At 47.1% G+C, this 24044-nt stretch overlaps 1 protein-coding gene across 1 annotated transcript in view; it reads left to right on the forward strand.

The window, feature by feature from the left end:
• SENP6 (SUMO specific peptidase 6) overlaps positions 1 to 24044 on the forward strand; it is a 744657-nt gene that overhangs the window by 433091 nt on the left and 287522 nt on the right. Inside the window, exon 17 of the mRNA XM_078648082.1 lies at positions 22719 to 22811. Coding sequence (XP_078504208.1) covers positions 22719 to 22811 — 93 coding nt within the window. The remainder of the gene's footprint in view (positions 1 to 22718; positions 22812 to 24044) is intronic.

Below are 24044 nucleotides of genomic sequence, written 5' to 3' on the forward strand. Positions count from 1 at the left end.
GCCCTCACCCTCAATCTTAATCACAGCGCCAGGAAACCTCCGGTGTCAGCGCGCTTTATAAATACAGCATAAGATAAGATAAGATGGGGAGCCCTGCCCAATCCCAGCTAGGCTCCTGCCCCCCTCCCACAGGAGAGGATCAGACTAGGGGGTGTACTCACCCCAGGACAGGGAACCATTGGTCCCTGTACTTGCCCTACCTGTAACGCCCCTAAATTTAGTATTTAGGGGCTCCCTGATCCTTCCTTCCTCAGATTCCGATACCAAAAAGAAGAAAGAAGATCAAGAAGAAGACCCGCCGTGCAGCTGCTAACAGGACAACAACAACTGACTTGGCCCCAGCCCTAATGGCCTGTTGATCCTGGAACCTGCTCCTGCCTAAAACCCGGCGACTCCTGCGGACAACAACCTTGGGACACCCAGAGGACCTGCCTGCCTTGACCCTCTTGAAGATTGGGACTCCCATCAGCAGAGGCTCTGCTGCAACAACCCCCCTGGTGCCAGCCAGGAAGCACCGGACCAGCCCACTCTGCACCCGCCGAGCCCGGGCCGGGCCCAACCGAACTAAGACCACGATGACGTCCCCCCGGCGACTGGGACCCGAAGTCCAGTGCCCAAAGACCATCCTCGTCAAGTGAACATTGGAGAGAGCGAATGTTATGAAATAGGGGTCTGACCATCCTTGGTCAAGTGAACATTGGAGAGAGCGAATGTTATAAAATAGGGGTCTGACCAAGTGCACGCAGAGATCAATAAATTAGAGATTATCAGATTGGTTGTCAAAACTTGTTCAAGAATATGACCTTTTATTTGAGTCGCAGCAGTCACATGCTGAGTGCAGTTCATCCCAGAGAGTAGATCTGCCAGTTCAACAGAGGTAATACTCTTCCTAACATCATTAGCCCAATAATTAAAGTCTCCAACTATAAGGATTTTTGCATAGTTAATGGCTAAATGGGAGATCATTTTACCCAATAACTGGGGGAATAACGGAATATGATAAGGGGGTCTGTAGAAGAGTGCACAGATAAAGGGAGACTGAGGAGAATTGAGTTTTTAAATTAAGCTGTCGACTGATGGTAAACCCGCAACAGCTAACGATGTGAACTGTAGTTCACATTGTCTGCCAGTAGATTGACCCTGTGGTTGAGTGCCCACCGCCAAATGCTGTGAGCGAACACCGACAACTGAAGGGAATGAGTGCTGACCTGCTTTCGTAAATAATGCATGGCAGCCATGTTGGTGCAAATGACGACCGCCTTTTTCTGAATGTGTGAAGGGAAGGCTTTCCGTGCTAGCAGAACCGCCAATAGTTCCAGGTAATTGATGTGGCGACCCTGGTGATAAGGTGCACACAGACCTTCTACTGTGAGGCACTGTTCCCAATAAGCCGCGCGGGTGGGCGCGCGCGCACGGACGTCACCCCAAGCGCGCAGTGTGCTGAATTTAGCGCGCACAGAAGGACATCTAATCCTTCAAGACCGTATTCATGTTAATTTCGGCGCCCGTGTGCGCAGCAATTAACATGAATTCTACCTCAAAGGGCTCACAATCAGACCCGCAGCTTGCACTGTTAAGAAAGGAAAAACAGTGTCTCCAAAACGACGTGTGCTTTAGCACACGCTGTGTTGGAGACTCTGCTTTTCTTTTCTTAATTGTACAGCCTCCCGCCGGAGCGAGACTGCTGGAGTGCAATCGATTCAGAGACACTGCAGAGGAATTCGACGCTGAGAGACCTCCGGGAGGTCGCTGCGCACAAAAGACCGGGAGTATTGCAAACACCAAAAGAGACGACAACTGTCAAAAATTGGAACATAGCTGAACAGGAGTAACTTCAAAGCTGCAGACAGCAGGGAGGCCGGAGCTTCGAACACCAGCCCTTTACTGGCGTCTGCTAGACTGCGCCTTACCATTGTCAGAGAGACTTAGGCGCCTGGAGCTAAGCGCCTCCAATAGTGGGCGTCGGGAGAGACAGGTTCACACTGACGGAGAAAGACTTTTCACAAGAGTTCTGAGAGTTTTCACACAATCCTGATGAGCTGTGACTACTACCACGTGCGGGAACAGTCAGTAGTATCACAGCAAGTGCACGACTATAAAAGTGTTGTTAAAATGCTGAGGTCGAAACACATGTGGAATTGAACTGAGGGGATGCAGGGTTATTGGTGAATATATCTGCACCAGGAAAGGGCAAAGGTGCAAAAAGAGAGTCCGTGCATGATTTCACTAGAGAAAACAGTTGCCGAAGGGGAGAAGTCTCGCATATGTTGTTATAGGCAAAAAAGGCGCTCAACTCATGGAAATAACCTTTAATTTCTGAGTCCCCTGAGAACTTTGGGAAATTCACACATCTCCTTCACACCTCCAGCACTGAATCACCTCCACAGGTGCGTACCTTTACCATGCAAATACATTTATTGTAGTGATGGCATTATGATTTACAGGAAAATGATTAGTTTGTATGTAGCGCCAAATACTGCATCTAGAGAGCCGATGCCGAGACCCTGCCCCGCCCACACATCATTGCCATTGAGCATGAAGCAGAGAAGGGAGAGGATGTGGCTTTATGGCTAGGGCAGCCGATTTTGTAGCTGGGAAACCAGAGGTTCAAGCCTCGGCGATTGCTTATCTGTGCCATTTGCAGCTAAGATCGGGCATCAAACCTCACGTAGCTCTTCTCTATTGAAATATGTGAACCGGGATTAGAGGGAAACCAGAATTAGTTTGCTATCATTGGTCCGCACTCAATTTGTGTTTGATAAAGAACGGACAACAGCCAGGCTTGATATTTGAGATTGCGTGAAACTGCTAGTTTAACAGTTTCCTCTCTGGTCCGTAAATAATGATTGGGTGTAACCGTAAACTGCAAAAAAGTTTGGGATTTAAGGCTTTCATTATCTAGCTTTATTTATTTGTTGTCGATCTGGAATAAATACATTTGATTTATTTAAATTACCACATTGAGGCTTGTTATTAGATGGTGTTCTTGTCTAATGAGAGTGCCTACTTTCCGGTACTCTCTCTGGTCCGTACAGAGTAATTGATTGCATTATAAATGTTGATACAGGGGTACGGATTGGTGGGTTCTAATTTTTGGATGCAATAATTGATCACATGGCTCAATAAATACTTTGGTAACAGCACTTTGGCAGTACAAGAAGAACACGTGTGGATGGAATTTTGCATCCTTCGACATATCAATCAATCAATCAGGTCATTTGTAGAGCGCACTACTCACCCGTAGGGTCTCAAGGCGCTGGGTGGGGGGGGGTGCCATTACTGCTCGAACAGCCAGGTCTTGAGCTTCTTCCTGAAGGAGAGGTGGTCTTGGGTCAGGCGCAGGTCGGTCGGGAGTGAGTACCAGGTCTTGGCGGCCAGGTAGGAGAAGGATCTTCCTCCTGTTGTCGCTCTTCGGATGCGGGGGACGGCGGCGAGGGCGTGGTTGGTTGATCTGAGGAGGCGCTTGGGAGTGTAGAAGTTGATCCGGTTGTTGAGGTAGCTCGGGCCTTGGTCGTGTAGGGCTTTGTGCGCGTGGGTGAGGAGACGGAAGGTGATTCTCTTGTTGACCGGGAGCCAGTGCAGATCTCTCAGGTGTCCGGAGATGTGGCTGCGTCGGGGGATGTCGAGGATGAGTCTGGCCGAGGCGTTCTGGATCCGCTGGAGTCTCTTCTGGAGTTTGGCAGTGGTTCCGGCGTAGAGGGCGTTGCCGTAGTCCAGTCGGCTGGTGACGAGGGCCTGGGTGACCGTCTTCCTCGTCTCGGTGGGGATCCACCGGAAGATCTTACGTAGCATGCGCAGGATGTTGAAGCATGACGAGGAGACGGCGTTGACTTGTCTGGTCATGGAGAGGGAGGAGTCCAGGATGAAGCCCAGGTTGTGTGCGTGGTCCGTCGGTTTGGGTGCGGTGCCCAGGGCGGGGGGCCACCAGGAGTCGTCCCAGGCGGAGGGCGAGGAGCCCAGGATGAGGACCTCCGTCTTGTCCGAGTTCAGTTTCAGGCGGCTGGTCGTCATCCATTCGGCTACATCTCTCATCCCTTCGTGCAGGTTGGCTCTGGCGGTGGCGGGGTCGTTGGTCAGGGAGAGGATCAGCTGGGTGTCGTCGGCGTAGGAGATTATGTTGAGGTTGTGTTGGCGTGCGATGGTCGCGAGGGGGCTCATGTAGACGTTGAAGAGGGTGGGGCTCAGTGAGGATCCTTGAGGGACGCCGCAGATGACTTTGGTGGCCTCTGACTTGTACGGTGGTAGGCGGACTCTCTGTGTTCTTCCGTCGAGGAAGGAGGTGATCCATTCCAGTGCCTTCTCCTGGATTCCGATGTTGCTGAGGCGCTGTACTAGGGTGCGGTGGCAGACAGTGTCGAAAGCCGCGGAGAGGTCCAGGAGGATGAGGGCCGCTGTTTCTCCGTTGTCCATCAGAGTTCGAAGGTCATCGGTGGCGGCGATGAGGGCGGTCTCGGTGCTGTGGTTCGCTCGGAAGCCCGACTGTGAGGGGTCGAGGGATCCATTCGTCTCGAGGAAGGCGGCCAGCTGTTTGTTGACGGTCTTCTCGATGACTTTGGCCGGGAACGGGAGGAGCGAGATGGGACATAGTTGTAGTATTGAGAGTTTGAGCTAAAGTTCTCAACTTTAACAAATGATTGTACTTGGAGTTTTATAGATACATCACTATGCTGCAATGGTATATGCATTGAATTGGAGGTAATAGCTCTGTTTTTGTACAAATGTTGTGCCTTAAGGGCTAGAGCTGCCGACTTTGTAGCTAGGGAACCATCTTCGAGTTCAGTGGGAAGCTCAAACACCCTGTGATTCTGTGCAAATACTTAATCTCCCCGTGCCTAAAGATGAATGTGTCCGTCTGTAATGCAACTGGTGCTCATGTAAAGCGCTCTGATACCCTTGCGTCGAGATAGCGCTATATAAAACTGCAAAAAGAGACTTTCTGCATCTGTCCACTCCTATTTGTCATCATCAGCCTCCCCTTCTACGCTCCTCCTCCAGCCTCATTTACTCCAGAGTATGTTTTCATGTGATGTTTACTTTTAGTTTTCTATATAGCCTTGACTCGACCGGAATGTATTGGAGCGCTCAGCACTTTAAAGAAACACCACTTACATTGTACAAACGCACGTTCGTTTTGCTTTAGGCACTGGGAGAATAAGTGACTTGCCCAAAATGACAGGGTGATTGTACTGTTTTTTTATACACGCCTATCTTTGCGCAGTGCCTGTCGGCTGACCAGACAGCCGGCTTTGTCTCCGGCGCTCTCCTCCTGTCTGCCCTCATTGAAGCAGCCGGCTGTGCACAGAGCATAGAAGCACAGGCTGCCTCTGTGCACCCCCTGGCACTGTACTCCTTGCGGCAGACACTTGTTGCAAGCTGGCTACGCGCCACACTTTATTAGGTTAAAAAAATCAAGAAATCAGCCCGACTGATGACTGAAAAGAAGATTCCGAAATTATCAAGTATTATTGGAGGTATGAAGTTGTCCTTGCTGTATGGTACTTTTTTATTGGCTTTCGTCCAGGGGGGGGGATGCTTTTGGGCACCTATCTTATGCAACAAAAATGGGCCTGATAATTTTAAACTTATGCTGCCAGCGTGAATAATGTCTGAAAAAATCGACATTTAGACCTAATTCCCTTTATGAGGAAACTTGGAAATGAAAAGTTATAGCCCCATCATTAACTCAAGACAGCTGACTGACAGGCGTGGGAGCTCCTTGTGATGCTGTGCAGTCTCGTTAGTAGATACCGGCTTAGGGAAACACAATGACGGCCTACCCCGCATGCAGACATTGACTGGAGACATTCATTGATTAATGATGGACTTCAGCAAATTCCATAGAAAGTCACAAACTCAACCTGCTACATAAAATGCACATCTCGCGCCCAAGGGCACAGTCTTATTCCAGTAGTCTGTAGTGATTTCTGTAACTTTGAGACAGAGAGCTTCCTCCTCACACATTAGCTTTTGGTCCACAGCCCACAAATATCACACATGTGGCTCTTGTGCCTCAAGTTCTTCGTGACAGTGAAAAGAAGCTTCTGCTCTAAGTGGGCCAGGACCTGCCTACTATGTACAGTGGAAAATAAACAACTATTTGCAATGCAACAGGTCTCGCATTTGCAGGAGTTTGAGCTATTGGCATTGTAAATGGCAATGCCTTTTATTTAAGTGTTTTGAAAACCTGCAAGCTGTGCGTGAACACGCACTTTGTAGTTATAGTCCTTGCTTACGAGAAGCAAGACTGGCAGTAAGAGCCGAGCAGTTACTGCCAGCCTTGCTCCTGGTACACAAGAACTAGAAGTACAAAGTGCGTGTTCACGCACAGCTTGCAGGTTTTCAAAACACTTAAATAAAAGGCATTGCCATTTACAATGCCAATAGCTCAAACTCCTGAAAATGCAAGACCTGTTGCATTGCAAATGCTTGTTATTTTAGGGTTTTAGTACAGACCTAGAACATGTCGCTTTGTGGCTACTTCGGAGCACTGGCTGGAGTGCGGCAGGTGCTGCAGCATCAAAGGGCATAGAAGAGAATACATTTCTTAGGGGACATGGACAGCCTTGGGGAGAGCTGAACCTTGGTCTGGCCTGGTTCTAAGAGCCAGATCACGAGCCGAGCCATACAAGATGTAACTCGGGTAACAAATGTGAGGAAAATGGTAGACTAGAAAATAGAAAAACATGGATTTTTCATCATATTAAAGTGTTTCAATGGTGAGTAGATGATTATTTAATGGAACTGAGTGATGTTTATTGAAAGTAATATTTTTTTGAACATGAAACATTCAAGAATACCGTTGTAGCCGTACCATTTTGCCACAACTTATCCAAACCTTGTCAGCTTCGGGTGAGGTCCTGCTATAAATTGAACCGTAGCCTGGCCCCATTGCTTTGTACTAGTCATCTTCAAGTGAATCCAGTGATCCCACGCCCAGCAGCACTAATTTCTGAGGACTGTTACATATTTTTCCTCAACAAACTTTCATCCAGAGCCACAGACAGAAAACCATGCACATCTTTTGAGCTAAGCTTTGAGCCCCGGCGCTTATTGTTTTACAAATTAATCACTGTTTTCCGCAGTATTTGGCAACTGTTGAAGTTGCCAAATGAAGATGAACGCTGCAGTCTACAGCAAGAAGATTCCATCTTTTCACAAAAATTAACTTTGAGAGGGTGACACAGCTGTACATGACCAGCTGTCGCGGGGGGCACCCAGTGCACCATTTTTGTTTTGGTGCCCTCCTCTCATAGCTCTCTTTTCCACAAGTTCACCCACTGCCACTCTGCAAGAGTGCCCCTCATCTCTCCATAGACCCTCTCTCATATATATTTCATTTATTTTATAGTGCTTCTCATACCAGTGTAGGATGTCGGATCACTTTACATCACACATATATTACACAGACATGAAGGCTCATACGTGTGTAAATCAGAGTACAGGAAATGTTACATAAAACAATGGGGATTACAAGGTGTAGGAATACAATGTCATTCATGCTAGCAGAATGTATGTTTTTAGAGAGTTTTGTCTAGAGAAGAGCAAACTCAGGATTCTCAGTCAGTCATATTCACTTTATTCAGTTAATAAAAACGATAAAAGTACACTCCAAACATCTCCTACAACAATATTAAAACATATACAAAGGTCATATTAGAGTAATGGTAGGCACCATAAAAATTCAGCAAGAAAAAGGTCCTCAGCCTTTTGGTTGTTTAAAAACTCAGGATTTTGAAAGCACACATCATGTTTGAGACTCTGTATTTCTGTTGTTAATAGAACACAGCTGCAGGGCTGATAGTGTGCCTTTCAAAAGTATTCATGTGCAGCACCTTGTACATGCAGCAAATAGCATAAATACTTTCAAAAAGGCTCACAATCTGCCCCGCAGCCATGCTCCTATTAACAGTGATGGCACTTGACTTGTCTGAATGCCCCTCTTCTACACTACATTTTTACCTGGATGTGCTCGAGTTGAGGATCTTTAGTAAAATCATATTACGGTACCACCATTGGAGTCCTGTGCTTTTCTGAACCCGAAATGTACTTGCCTGTGTAACCAATTCATGTCTTGGCATGTGTATCTAAATTGAAAACCTGCTTTAAGACCATTCATGTGGTGCTACATGTGTGGAAATGCACTGTCTTTTAACTTTTTTAAGCAAAAGTTTGGAGTGATATTTGGCGCTGCACCCCCACGCATGGTCTGGTTCCTGGCGCACATAGTCTTGGTTGCAGCGCACAGAGACCTTACACTGCCACACACAGAGGAAAAAAATTAGAGGGAACATTGCTGTGAGGTCCTGTAAATACGCCCTCTCCACCCCCTTAAGGGAAGCAACTGTTGTGACAGTGATCTGCGGAATGGGGTCTAAAATTGGCTGCCCCTGCAACAGGTTGTTGGTGTTCCACCACTGCAGAGACCGATAAGTGCAGCTCCTGATCAACACTAGATCTCAGTACCCTTCCGCTGGAGACCAGGGCCTCTGTTGCCCTACGTAACACCACAGCCTAGGAGGATCCCTCTTCTGTAGCCACGGAAGGGGAAGAAATCATACCATGGTCTGGGGTTGTATCCAGACCACTGGATTCACCAAACTCCTCTCTCCAGTCTGGCTCTTCCAGCTGGTCTGCCAGAGTGTCAACAGACTCCTCACAGTCCTCCTCAGCTTCCTCTGGGACCCACTCAGGGCAGAAAGGAACCCCAGGAAAGAACAGTGTCACAAAAGTACCGGCTGGCATTGGTCGGCGCCGTTCTGGCTCCATTTCCAAGTCGGGGGTGAGGCTGGGGTTGACGCCGGCCGGGGGCACAGCCGGCGTCGTCACTAGGATCGGTGCTGGGGAAGGCACCTTGAGGCCTGACTACATGCCATGAATCGCAATTTCATGCCCTGCACCCAGCTCAGCAATACCCAGACGTAATCACAGGTACTTGGTGTGTAGTTGGATAGATCCCACTCTAAGAAGAATGCTCTGAAGCAAAGAATGAATTAAAGCATTAATGACCTGCATTATAGACCTCTTCCTCAAAAACACATCGAGATTGGAGCAGCAGGCCAAATTAGAAATGCATCCTACATGAAGCTACATTCATTCACCAGCTCTCCTCGCTGACTGGCTAATCAAGATTAGCCACATTAATACCCATTTGGCATACAGATATGCACTTGATCTCTATTCTTACAATATTAAAAACTGGTGCTAAATGGGTCTATTTGCAGGTGATTAAATCCTCATTAGCATATCAGAGGTAACCATGGAGAAGTGGCATAGTGCAGGTGTATATTAAGAAGAAAGTCTATACACTGTGATAATAGTTTTGACTTGGAAATGTGTAGATAATTGGTCATCCAGAGGAGGTATATGGTCTGTGCCATATCATCATACCATTTACATACATTTACATAAATACATTTAAATACAGTGAATCTAAATTAAATTAATTTGTAGAGTGTTTTTAGCCTGCATATCTAGCTGCTTTACAGCATCTAGGCCCATGATGGACACCTTCTTTAGATAGTGTCGATATGATGCTCAGCACATTCACAATCTTCCTTTCTTGTAGCAGTTACCTACCATACCCTAAATCATGACTGCAACTTCTTAGACAAAACCTTCAATTTGATAGTACACCTGTAAAATGTGGCCCGACTGTTGGATGGAAGGATTGCTGCTCATGGTAGCATTAAAGAGGGTGCTGAGCTTTTACACGGACATCAGTTAGATAATCTGGTCTACCCCTTAATTGTGGCTTTCTGACCAACCCAGAAGGGGTAGGCACTTGCCAATGCTGCCGTTATCAGATAGCTCATAGGCTATTTCAAGTTTGATAAACAGAACGTGGGCAGCCAAGTAAGTGAAAGTTGGACTGCCCAGTAGACATGAGGAAGGACTTCAAGATTTGTGTTGTTGCCCAATATGTGCAAGTCATGATTGGCAAGTTTGCGAAATGGAAGTAATTGCAGGCCTTCTGTGGTGATCATTATTTTTTTGCATACACAATGAGGAATGCTGCTGTTGAACAAACCGTGCTGAAGAACCGGTTTGTTATGTGTCAGTTCTTTGCCCACCTCCGAGGCACTTAATACTTGGTATTCTATTGAAATAGTGTGTGCATTTCTAAATTATCCAGTGCAGTAGAAGAATACTTGCTGTTGTGGTTCTTCACCATTGGTGTCTTTTGAGTCACATGAATTCTCACCTGCTTCCTTAAAGCTTTGCTTGTTTGATATTACATGCTACAGAAAATCTGAACAGGGAGGAAGGTGTAACAGCAGGGCTGGAAAGTACAGGGAAAAAATAGTGCCCAATTGAGCTTTTAGTTTAAAAGTCTCTTTACCCAAGCCCCAGACAGCTTCCAGCTTAACAATAGCTATTCAACTCATGTTTCCCAAACATCTCAGAATTTTGAGGCTCGTCCTAACACCCACAATATGGTACTATTACTCACCCAAGAAGTGCAACTCCCTCACAGTTCTGATCAGCTATTCTCTTTCTTCAAAGCCCATCCTTATTGCTTTAAAGCAAACGTCCCACACACCTTTTTTATGAATTCTTCTGACTACACACCAGTGAGAAACTACAATGCTTTCTCATTTAGGGAACTAGTAATGGTAATCATTGTGGCAACACTGTACAGATGAATACATCATTCAAGACCTGTGCTAATCTAGCTTCTTTAACAGACCTGATAAATTGGCACAAATGGACTCCAGTTTCCTCATTCTCCTCCAACTCACAAATTACTTTCCAGTAATTATGGCTTCTTGCATGCTATTTTAAGCTAACCACACCCTAGTCAGGCTAGGTCCTTTCAACTATCTACAAGTCAATCTTAGTGCCATGCCACACTCTTGACTTTCAACTCTCACCTATGGTCTTTAATGTACTCAAGCTGCTTAAGATCATACTGTTGAATGATTTAGCTCTGTCCTTTCACTACTACAAAAAACATCAACAACTTAGTCCCTAAAACCAAGAGCATAAGTCCCCATTGAAATGTATCTGAACAGCAGTGGCCTAACACTAAATGGGACCACATCCAAGATCTGCAATAGTCTAATACCCAATCCAATCATCCAGTCAACGTTTTCTCCTCTTTCTAGCCCTCATGTTTCTCTTTTCCAAAGAGTGCCCATTTCCCCCACAGTTCTTCAAGGGCTGCTCATTGAAGAATAAAGTTCCAAGATGCAGAGTTTTACACTCACTTTCATAACTTGGAACGTTCTCCTGTACTTCTGCAGCACATGCTTCAATATGCCCCCACCAGAAGGTTAAGTTTGACCAGCGCCAAACTACTAGATAGATTGAAGTGCATGTGTGCCAGTAGTTAAGACAACTATTGCATCTCTCAGGTTCCCACGCTATGGAAACGTTCCTGTCCACATTAAACCTAGTGCCTTCCCAGCATCCTTCTGCAAAGTCCTACATACTCGCTACTTTTCAGGCATTCTCCCTTCTTGAACTGCTTTCCTACATAGCCATCTTCTTTGTTGAGACAATGACACTGTTACCACATAGTTTTTGTAGATTCCTGTGTGCTATTTGAGAGACAAAAGAATAAGCAATCCATTTCTACAAGAGAAAATATGATCGCAGAAAGTGGATACTGAAGTATAAGTGTAAAGCACACAGAGCCATCCTTGAGGTGGCAGAGATCAATGGGGAGGAGTATGTTTATTAACAGGCACCTCACCACAGGTGGCCTTTGATTTCTTGTTTGGCCAGCTTGTGGATTCCTTTGGCAAAAGGTCAAACAGCCAAAAACAAAAGGGCATGTCAATAAGCGTACAGGGCGCCTTGGCTCTGCAAGATACTCTTTTTAGGCAATTCTTGAAAAGCCAGTCCATGAAAACAAATTCTCCTTATCTGTGAATAAAGATGCAGTGAATGTGTAACACCAGACCAGGGTACAAACCACTATCTGAAAGAGACACGTTATTGATCGATTCCTTACCTTATAATATCTCCAGGCATCAGACTGGATCCGGAAGGTTTTGCTTAGCAGTACCCCTGCGTGTCAGTAGGTGGCGTCCTGCGGCTCCGCGTCCGTCACTGGCCTCGAAAGAGCCGAGATTATGTCACGGGGACTACTTAGGCGCCACCCATGCGCGCTGATGTCAGTTCTTTATTATTCCACGCTAGCAAGCGCAGATCCGGATAGAGCATGTACCCAACTCATTTTTTGACTGCTTTTTGAGACTTTTTTTGTCTCACCCCTTCTTTCTCCTGGTGCATGTAGGGATACCTGGATTTAAGTCCTGGCGGGCCTGCCGCTGTAATGTCGGTGGCGGACCCCCACGATGTTTACCTCTACTGCCTGGAGACTGATCACGACTCCTGGGACTGTCGAGCCATGGCCCCGAAGGCCTTGAGGGAGCAGCGCCGGAAATTGCTGGAGGTCTGGCATTAGTCATACCGCCGCTCCGGGTCTAGGGGCCGTTCCCGTGACCGCTCGTGGGACCGTAGTCGTCGCTCCTCGGGCCTCAAGTCTTCGCCTTCGATTCCGGTAAGCGACGTCATAAAAATAAGTCGAAGAAGTGTGTTCGCTCTCTGATGTCTCCCGTCACTCTCTGGAGCCTGGGAGTCCCTCGGTCTACCCAACCTACCCGGGTCCGTCAGCGACTCCCGAACTGGTGCAAGAGTTTCTTGTTGCCATGGACCGCCTTTATAGGCCTCGGCGCAGCAGTGGGTGCCGTTCATTCCACCCTTGCCCCGGTTCCAGGACCATTTTGTTCCTGCTTGGGATCCGAATTGTGAAGCGGCGCCGGTCTGGTCCCAGCCGGCGCCGTTCTCAGCACCATTCCCAGCGCCATTCTCAGCACCGTTTCCAACGCCGTTTGTCTCTTCTCTGCTGCCGCGACCGGACCCTCCTGTGCTGGAGGCAGAGGAGGACTGGGAGGGGTCCGAGGACCCTCTTGCCCGGCAGTGTGACTCCGAAGCAGGATAGCGTGGATGACCTGAAGGAGGCAGGCGATCTCAATGTCTCTTCTGACCCTGGGTTTGACTCTCCCCTGCCTACGACGGAGGAAGGTGCTTCCTACACGATGGTGCTCCGTCGGGCTGCTGAGGCCCTCAACCTCCCCACAGTGGCCCTCAAAACTAACCTCCTCACTGAGGTGCTCCAGACGGCGTCTACTTCGTCGGAGCCATTGCTTCTCTTCAATGACGCCCTTACCGAAGTCCACTTGGGCACTTGGTCGCATCCGGCCACGGAGGCCCCTGTAGATAAGAATGTCGCCAGACGCCGGCGCCTGGCGACCCCGCCTTTCTGACCACTCATCTCACGCCTGAGAGTCTGGTCATTGGGTGCCTTTCACACGGCTCTGCCGGATAAGGACTCTAAGAAACTGGAACAGTTTGGTAAGTGGTTATTCTCTTCGGCCAGCTTGGGGCTGCGGTCGGTGAACGCAGCCTGCTTATTGGGCCGCTTTTTCCATGCAGTGTGGGATGTCGTTGCTCACTTGTTGCCTCAGTGTCCTGAGGAGGTCCAGGCTGTCCTTTCTCAGGCGATTGTCGAAGTCAAGGATGCGGCTACAACTGTGGCGTTGCGACGCCACACCTGGTTGCGTTAGACTGGGTTCTCGGCTGATGTCCAGGGCTCGCTCATGGATATGCCCTTTGATGGCACACGCCTGTTTGGCGATAAAGCAGACAGTACAGTGGAGCGTTTTAAGGACTCGCGGGCCACGGCCAAGTTCATGGGTCTTTCTGCAAAGAACCCGACCACTCTTGGTTTTCGTTCCTTTCGTGGCCAGGGCAGCGGCACCCAGGCACGTTCATTCAACAAGCCTGTGCAGAACTAGCCTCTGTGCGGCCGAGGTGTCTGCTTCCGCAGGGGCGGGTCTGGTACTCGGCGTGCGGGTCAGTCCACCTCCACCCCCGCTGCTCCTACCTCCAAACCTTCCTAGTCCGAGCTTCGTGGAGCACGCCATGCCAGTGGGTGGCAAGAATTCGCCACCACCTCCCCCACTGGTGCGACATCACTTTGGACAAGTGGGTGCTGCAGATAATCCGCATGGGTTGCTCCCTTCCCTTTCAGTCCTCCCCTCCGGCCATGCCACCTCGGTGCTACCGCATGTCGGGGAATCATTTGGTTCTTCTCCAACATGAAGTCATGGCCCTCTTGGCCAAGGGGGCCATCAAGTGCATTCCCGGGCAGGAAGTAGGGAGTGGTTGTCAGTCCCACTACTTTCTGGTCCCCAATGAGGACAAGGGGTGCCTGCGCCCCACCGTGGACCTCTGGGACGAGAAGTTCAAAATGCTGACTGGCTCAGGTCCTGGCTGCCCTCAACCCTGGAGACTGGATGGTAGAGTTGGACTTGCAGGACGCTTATATTCACATCCCCGTCCTGCCGGCCCACCGGCGTTACCTGCGGTTCACGGTAGACCAGGAGCATTTTCAGTTAGCCATGCTCCCCTTCAACCATACCAGTGCCCCTCGGGTGTTCACGAAGGTGATGGCGGTGGTCACAGCTCACCTGCGCAGTTTGGGGTGTCAGTCTTCCCCTACCTCGACTACAGGTTGTTGAAGGCGGGCTTGCCCCAGGCAGTCGTCAACCACCTTCAGACTACAGCCGACCTCTTGCAGTTGCTGGAGATCTAGTAATAAACAAAGGGGGGGGAGGGAGAGGGAGAAGTGGATTCTGTCTCCCCTGATAATATTCATAAACAAAAGGAATCCGCTAGGTTGGGTTCGGTGGTCCCTACAGTGGTGGGGAGCAACCAGTGTTGTTTAAATACCCCTCACACACCAACAGGCCCCTTGGTGTCATGCTTCATCATCGGGGTCTTCGCAAACCTCTACGGGATGCGGCGTGCTACGACTCACGACTACGTAGGAGCACTGTAAGTGAACTATGTGCTGGTGTGTGTGGGTAGTAAAATGTGAGTGGTGAGGTGAAAGTGAAATATTAAAAAATACCTGGCTCGTAAGTACTGAATTTTTTTTTTATTACGTCTTCGGCTGGTATCATTAAAAAGTGCGAGAGAGGTTGTTTTCTACTGATTAGGGTAAAACTACCTCACAAGTGCGTCGACATGTTTCGGAGTAGAAAACTCCTTCTTCAGGACAAGGATGTGCACTACTTATCCTCACCTTACTCACATGTATGTAGATGTTAAAGTGTGCTCTACAAAAATAATTTTAGGTGAAAATGTACCTATCTGTTTTATTAAAGGTCATTAAGTCCGTTGCGCCCAATTGGCGATGAACTGAACCTGTGAATGAAGAAAGGTCAAATAAACCATAATGTAAATACATGTTCAAGAAACACTGTGTAAATACACAGGAGGGTAACCAGGAGCAAAAATAAGGTCCAGGAACCCTAAAAAAGAAGAAAAGGAAAAAAACGAACAAACACATAGACTGGGACACACATTAATGGTCTCTGAAGATCTCCAAATGATTCCATGAGATGAAAAAACATAAAGGTAATACATAGTGAAACATAGATGTATGTAGCTTACTTATAGTAATGGGCCAAATAGCCTCATGAGCCAGAAGCGTGGTATTGGGGGTTTCCTGTTCTGCCCAGTGTGGCAACCTGTGAGGTATTCAAGGAACCGAGTTTAAGCATTAAGAGCAGTCGATCCTGGTAAGGGTTTTAGGCAGATGTAAAACTTCCAAACACACACAAACACTCACGGTTACTGCAAGGCCTGGTTGGCTCTCATCCCCTCAACGCGGCTCCGACGAAGTGTCGGTCAAATCAGAGGTAAGCCCTTTTATAGTGTTTCACCCGTTACTAATTGTCCCTTCATTGGAAAAGGAAACGGCCCATACATGGACTTGCCCCTTAGATTCCGACCCGCTTCTGTGCCGGTTGGGCAGGGCGTGTCCCCAGCAGTACGCGCGTATGCGGAAGGGAGACATTAACCGCATGCGCATGGCGGTAGTGTCTTAGTCAACGTTCAGGAGGGAGTTTGGTAGTCACTCGCGCATGCGCGGGAAATGCTTATCCCTTATTGCAGTGTTGTGAGCGCAATATAGAAATCCTCGTCTTTGAGCATACTATAGTTAGGAAAAAGGGTTTGATTTGACTTGACAGCGTTATTGAGGCAGCTATAAACGATAGGTAGGTATGTATAATTACACATTTTTGGGGGTGCATTTCGAATTCTCACGATGACATTCAAAGGAGTACATTATGACACTTAGTTAAATGCTGTCCAAGGTAGACAGGCCTGTATTTTAACGTAATGGGCTCCATGGGATGGAGTCATTTAGCCCCGTGACATCTGAGCCCAAACGAAATACCCATCTCTGTTCTTTTTCAAACAGACCTCTTTCTGAAGGCAGTTGTTCAATTACAGTCCAATGTATCTCGTTCACACAGTGCTGTGCCTCTAGAAAGTGTGATGCCATTTTCGTTGTCTGTTTTTTGCACCTCACATTGCTTTTGTGCTCATTGATTCTGGTTTTTACAGCACGTGTCGTCATCCCCACATACTCTTTTCCACAGGGGCATGTGATAAGGTACACAACATTTCTGCTGTTACAGTTTGTGACAGCACGTTGTTCCCATCGGGTGCCATTTCTGAATTCGAGAGTTAGGCTTTTCTCAGTGAGGTGGCAATTATTACAATTCCCACACGGGTAATGCCCATGCAGTCCTTGCAGTCTTGTCTGTTGGATTACATTGGTGCAGGGTCTCGTGTGCACCAAGATATCTTTTAAGTTTCTTCCTCTCCTGTGGGCGAAAATGGGTTTTTCTAAATCTAGATTCCCACTCGTCAGAATTCGCCAATGTTTATTCACCAGCTTAGAGATCTGGTTTGAGACGGAGCTGTACGTCGTGACACAGACTGTTCTGTTTTCTGTTTCTTCTTTTGGAGGATTGTCTTCCAGGAGGGCTTCCCGGTTATTATTGCGGGCCCTTCTCATCGCCTGGTTTATGATTTTGTTGGGATATTTTCTTTGTTGCAATTTTTTGCTCAGGTCTAGGGCTTGGGATTTGAACTTTCCCACATCGCTGCAATTGCGGCGTAGGCGTAGCAACTGTCCATATGGTAAGTTCTCTCTTAGGTGACGTGGGTGAAAACTGTCAAACCTAAGGAGGCAGTTCCTAGCCGTAGGTTTAAAATGTGTCTCAGTTTTTAAGTGACCTGCCTCATGGTAAATGTTCAAGTCCAGGAAAACCATTGATTCATTGGACATTTGGTGGGTAAATTTCAGGAAGTTATTCTGATTGTTGATCCACTGCATGAAGTCCATGACAGATTGGCTATTCCCTTCCCAGATGACCAAGACGTCATCGATATAGCGCCTCCAGGAGAGGATCTTACTCCTGAACGGATTGTTTTGGTGCAGGATTTTGGTGGTTTCCAAATGGTGTACATAAAGACCTGCCAGGCTCGGCGCAAATGTGCTGCCCATGCTCGTCCCATGACGTAAGTAAAGGGTTCCTTCATACTCAAAGAAGTTCTTGGTAAGGGCCATCGAGATACATTCTATCACTACTCCACGTGGGGTATGATAGTTCCATTGTTTACTGTATAATACTTCCTCAATAATGAGGAGAGTTTCGTCGTGTGGGAGACTGGTGTAGAGGCTCTCCACATCGAGGCTCAGTAGTATTTGAGAGTCAGGGTTGAACGGGTGGTCTTTTAACATTTGGAGCACAGCTTTTGTGTCCTTGAGATACGTGTCAGTAGCTTGGACAAGTGGTCTCAGGAAGGCATCTGCGAACTTATAAGTGGTTCGAGTACAGATGAAATGCCAGACACGATGGGGCGGCCAGGAGGATTCTCTAGGTTCTTGTGAACCTTGGGTATCGTGTAGAAGTAAGGTTTTCGCGGGGTTTTTTGTGTCAGGAATTGGGCCTCCTTCTTTGAAAGCCAATCATGGGCAAGAGCTTCTTCAGTCATTGCTCCTACTTGGATGCCTATGGACTCAGTGGGGTCCTCATCCAGAACCTGATAGTTCCTCCTATCTGAGAGGAGTCTTCTGCATTCCTGGTCGTATGCCGTGGTTGTCTGAATAACCACTGCTCCGCCCTTATCCGCAGGTTTTATGACGATCTGCTTGTTTTGAGACAGTTCCCTTATTGCTTCGTTTTCTAGTCTACTCATATTTTGGAAAACTTTAGGGTCGACATCCATTTTGCCTAATTCCAACATGACCGCTTTTTCGAAAGCTAGAACTTCAACTGGAAGCTGATTATCCTGTGGTGTAAAGGACGACTTAGGTTTTAAGCCTGTGTCGGATGTCTCAACTCTAGGTGCTTGGTTGTAAAAGAAAGCCTTCAGCTTGATAGTTCTGACAAAGTCCTGAACCTCTTTGTGTAGGAGGAATATATCTGGTTTATTCGTAGGGACATAACCTAGGCCTTTATTAAGTACTTGTTGTTGCATGTTGGTTAGTGGCCAGGGTGATATATTTATGACTAGGTCCCTCTCTTGCTGGTTGACGCTCGACCCGCTGTCATACTCCTGGTGTGCACCCTGGGGTCTGTCTCGGTCACCGGCTGCCAGGTGACATTGTTCCCTCTCCTGTTCCTGCCTCTGTTGGATCCTGGGCCCCATGATAAAAAAGGCTGTTGATTTTGCTGTGGTGCAGTGGTCGGGTCTTCTCCCCACTGTGGGTACAATGGTCCCATTTGTGGTGGGCCATATTGGTATTGGGGGAACTGATATTGACCCTGGAAAGGGTTGAAAAGAGGCGGTCCTTGGAAACCTCGCCACCCTCTTTGTCGTGGAAACTGGGTTCTCTGTTGGCGGTAACCACCCCTTTGTTGTCTTTTGTTCCTGAATCCCCCTGAGTTAGTACTAGAGGAGCTTCCATCTGAGTTGACGCTGTCGGCATCGCTCACGTTCCCACTGGCCACATAATCTGCTTTTGTATATGGGTAAGCCCATTCCGCTGTAAAACGATCTTTGTCTTTTTTAAATTTATAAAATTTGCTCTGTTTCAAGGTAGCCTCAAAGTCCGACATTTGTTTATTAAGTTCTTCCAACCCTTTCTTAAGATCAGCAGGTGGAATATAAGCTTTCAATTGGACTTCTAGTCTTTGTATCTCGGTTTTCAATTCCTGGGATTTTCGGCTTGCAGTCTGTACTATTAGTACCAACCAATCCCTGGTACAATGCCAGGAAATTAGAGACCAGGCCTTTTTGAAGGTGAGGTCGTCTTGGAAGATAAAAGGTTCGTTTTTGACTAATAAACCCTGAGGGGCTAGTTTGTTCCTTAAATACTCCCTCATTAACAGACCATGCAGAGCAGCCCTGATCTGTACTTTCCGTACATTTGTCAATTCATCCCAATCTCCTACTGTAGGAGCTGGGTTGTTAGTACTCAATCCTTCGAATGGATTTTCTTCTGCCAAAATCCTGTCAATGTCATCCTCGGTGAATGTTAACCCATGCTCATCCTCCATGTTGGTGTAGATGGAGAGGATGACCAGTACGGTGTTGAGTGTAATGTGTGTCGCCAAAATGTGTGTGTTCTGGTAGGGAGGGGCTCCCACAGCTGTGCGCTGTCTAGAACTAGTAATAAACAAAGGGGGGGAGGGAGAGGGAGAGGGAGAAGTGGATTCTGTCTCCCCTGATAATATTCATAAACAAAAGGAATCCACTAGGTTGGGTTCGGTGGTCCCTACAGTGGTGGGGAGCAACCAGTGTTGTTTAAATACCCCTCACACACCAACAGGCCCCTTGGTGTCATGCTTCATCATCGGGGTCTTCGCAAACCTCTACGGGATGCAGTGTGCTACGACTCACGACTACGTAGGAGCACTGTAAGTGAACTATGTGCTGGTGTGTGTGGGTAGTAAAATGTGAGTGGTGAGGTGAAAGTGAAATATTAAAAAATACCTGGCTCGTAAGTACCGGAATTTTTTTTTATTACGTCTTCGGCTGGTATCATTAAAAAGTGCGAGAGAGGTTGTTTTCTACTGATTAGGGTAAAACAACCTCACAAGTGCGTCGACATGTTTCGGAGTAGAAAACTCCTTCAGGACAAGGATGTGCACTACTTATCCTCACCTTACTCACATGTATGTAGATGTTAAAGTGTGCTCTACAAAAATAATTTTAGGTGAAAATGTACCTATCTGTTGGAGATCTCCATCAACGTGCCGAAGTCGCACCTGAGTCCCGCTCAGAGGCTCCCCTTCATCGGAGTGGTTCTGGATTAGACACTGTTTCGGGTTTATCCTCCCGAGCAGCGAGTCCGGGACAATCCGGTTATGATTCCGATCTTTCGGCCTCTATCCCGGGTTTCAGTCAGGATGACCCTACGGTTTCTGGGCCTGATGGCCTCCTGCATCCTGCTGGTGACTCATGCCAGATGGCTCTGCAGTGGGACCTGAAGTTCCAGTGGGCACAGCATCAGGGCAACCTGTCCGATCACGTCCAGATCTCGAAGGGCACTGCTCAGCAATTGCAGTGGTGGCTCACGAATCGAGATTGGGTCAGTGGCAGGTCCCTCTCCCTTCCCCAACCGGAGCACACAGTGGTGACGGATGCGTCCCTCCTGGGTTGGCCTCTCGGGAGAGGCGGAGATCAGAGGCCTCTGGTCTCCGGTGGAGTCCCGGCTCCATATCAACCTTCTGGAGCTGCGGGCGATCCGACTTGCACTGAAGGCATTCCTGAAGGCATTCCTTCCCTCTGTCTGGGGAAGTGTGGTTCAGGTGTTCACGGACAACACCGCCATGTGGTATTGCAACAAACTGGGTGGGTTTAGGGTCCTGGACCCTATGTCAGGAGGTTCTGCGCCTGGAACATCAAGGCATTACCTTGGTGGTTCAACACCTGGCAGGTTCTCTGAACGCCAGGGCAGACTAACTCAGCTGCCGGTGCATGATGGATCACGAATGGCGTCTGAACTCGGACGTGGCGCAAGGTTTCTTTCTGCAGTAGGGAGTAGTAAGTCCCCGGTTGTTAACCGTTTTCTGAAAGGCATTACTCGCACGTTTCCTCCCGTGCCGTTCATAATACCTCAATGGGACTTGAATCTTGTCTTGACATATCTGATGTGCGCTCCCTTTGAGCCACTTCATAACTGTCCTTTACGTCTTCTCACTTTAAAGACAGCTTTCCTGGTAGCTATCACTTCTGCCAGAAGAGTGAGTGAGCGAGCTCCAGGCTCTTTCTTCCAAACCTCCTTTCCTTTCTGTTCATCCGTACAAGATGGTTTTAAGGACCATTTCCTTTTTTCTTACCAAAGGTTGTCAAGCCCTTCTACATTGGGCAGACCATCACTTTGCCCACCTTCTTTCCGCTTCCGCATCCTTCAAGGGAAGAGGAGAGGCTCCACCGTGTGGACCCAAAACGTGCTCTAGCATTCTATCTGCAGCGTACACAATAGTTCCGGGTGGATGATCAGCTCTTTGTTGGCTACGTGGGTGCCAAAAAAGGCTGGGCCATGCACAAACTGACCATTTCCCGGTGGGTCGTTCTGTGCATCAAAGCATGTTACTCCTTGGCCAAGAAGGAGCCTCCTGTGGGGCTGCGTGCCCATTCGAACAGGGCAACTGCAGCTACTACTGCCTTGAGATGTGGCGTTCTCTCGCAGGACATTTGTCAGGCAGTTACGTGGGCTTTGCTGCACACTTTTACCAAGCATTACTGCCTTGACAGCCAAGTCCGGAAAGTCGGCCTCTTTGGCCGTTCTGTTCTCCGTGACTTCCTGGTGTAATTTGGTTCACAGACCCACCTCCAGGGTTGGTATTGCTGGGCTATGTATGCTAAGCTAAGGAATCTATCACTAACGTGTCTCTTTCAGATGCACAAGTTACTACTTGTGTAACAATATATCTGTAAGAGACATTAGTTAGTGATAGATTCTTTACCACCCCACCCATCCTCCCTGTTCTGCGAACTAATTACTAGGGTTAAGGTCATCCATTTTATGGCCCTAGTTTTGTGCACCAATGGTCAGTATCTTGCATGGCTCTGCGTTCCTTGCGCGGAAAGTCGTGTACAGAACTGACATCAGCGCGCATGGGTGGCGCCTAAGTAGTCTCCGTGCTTACGACGCCAGTGACTGACGCAGAGCCGCAGGACGCCACCTACTGACGCGCAGGGGTACTGCTAAGCAAAACTTTCCGGATCCAGTCTGACGCCTGGGGATATTCTAAGGTAAGGAATCTATCACTAACTAATGTCTCTTACAGATATATTGTTACACAAGTAGTAACTTGTGCAACTGGCATAAGTTTTCTTGAATGTGTTCCAAGCCAAACAGCCTGCCAACCCCCTTACTAAGATCAATCTTCCTCACTATCTGCACCCTCTTTAAAGCCCCTCTTAGGAGCCAGGTTTAAGCTTTCAAATTGTTCACAACATTGTCCTGTCCATGTTATTTTCCAAATCTGTCTTTTAAGGCACCCAAACCCAGTCTTTTTACCTATTTTCGTATCATTGCCTCCCTGGGCTGTGTTACTCTATGGATTTGGGATTATTAACTGGATTGGATTACATGAATGTATGAAACATCAAATAAGGCAAAAGGTTGAACAAGAAAAAGCACTTGAAAGAAACATTGGATAAAATTAGAACTATATCCATTTGATAAAAGGTGCTATCGCCTCGAGTAAATTATGCATTATTGTAACTTATTGGCCATTTGTCTTGTGTAGCTGGCTTACTAAATACCCTCATACATTTCCTCTGCTGTTATGTTCAAGTCCTAGGATGAAGCAGTTGCACTGAATGATCATTTGAGAGTGACCTGAAGTGAATTATTTCCTAAGTATCTTTTAATATTAAATTTTCAGACTTCAGCAGAGACGGCATGGAAGGGTGAAAACATGGACGCGGCATGTTGATATTTTTCAGAAAGATTTTCTTTTTGTTCCTCTGAATGAAGCGTATGTATAATCTCCATTCATTACTGCTTGTCTGCTATTAATATTATTTGGCTTAGTAAATGACATATATTTGATATTTTTGCTTACTGCAGTAAGGTTATTGTTTTATGTAGTCTCTGTGAACTAGACACATTTTTTATACCTTTATTTAAAGAATAAAATGAAATAGATTTGTAAGAGCACACAAATGCCCGAAGGCGTTAAGGCACTAAAGACTAGTTAGTTCAGGTGAGAGAAAAAAACATAGCAAGATCCCGTTTCTGGGCATCTGCGCCACCTACTTTTATAACATAAAGACCCAGGTTTTCAGGTCTTTTCCAAAGGATGTATTACTCTTCAAGCTGGTAATATAACATGAAAGGGAGATCCATAGCTTGGCCGTGGCTACTGAGAAAGTTCTACATCCCCATCTTCCTTCACGAAATTTGGGGACCACTGTTAAATTTTGATTTGCAGAGCGAAGTTGTCTAGTAGGTACCTACCACTGGAACATAATTCTAATTTCTCCAGTCCCTGATCTCTGTAGGGCCTTGTGAGCAATACATAAAGCTAGGAACATGATGCACCTTTTAACTAGTTACCAGTAAAGCTTGTTTAGTCCTGCTGAGTCTGAATGATTTTTGGGAATGTCAGATAGAATTATGGCATGCATTGATCATTAACAAAGGTTGTAATAGAATAACCACTATTTTTTGTAATCCATTTGCTTAAAAAGCTTGATCCCATTATCTTTTAGCTGTGAATGGCGAGTGTTTGGAGCAGGTGAGTTACCTGGCCTGTCAGCTTTCTCAGTGACTAGCAATAGCAAATATTGTATGATCTTTCAAAAGTCAATATCAGCAATCCACCTGAGACTACTGAACATCTGACAACCATGAATAAAAATATTTTTTTATTAAGACTGCATAAGTAAAGATGGGAGATATTCCAAGTAAATAGCAGGTATTTTATAATCTAGTTTGCATAATTAGTTGTGGCACTAGAATGGTGGTAAGCTCCTTAAGTGGGTCCTTTGCTTGGTTTAACTATGTGTGAGGAGCTTCTCTTGTTTATTAAAAATTGATTAAACTGCAAATCGAGTAACATTGTAGGAAGCTGTCTCTTTATATAGTGGCCAAAAACGAGGCACACTGAGTAGAGAGTTCCTCTGTAAACTCTAGTTTGTTTACAGAGGCACAAACGATATCTCAAATGCTCTTTTGTGGTAGTGTGAGTGAGCAGGTAAACTTACCA

The sequence above is a fragment of the Lissotriton helveticus genome, chromosome 6 (assembly GCF_964261635.1).
Source record: "Lissotriton helveticus chromosome 6, aLisHel1.1, whole genome shotgun sequence".
Lineage (NCBI taxonomy): Eukaryota > Metazoa > Chordata > Amphibia > Caudata > Salamandridae > Lissotriton > Lissotriton helveticus.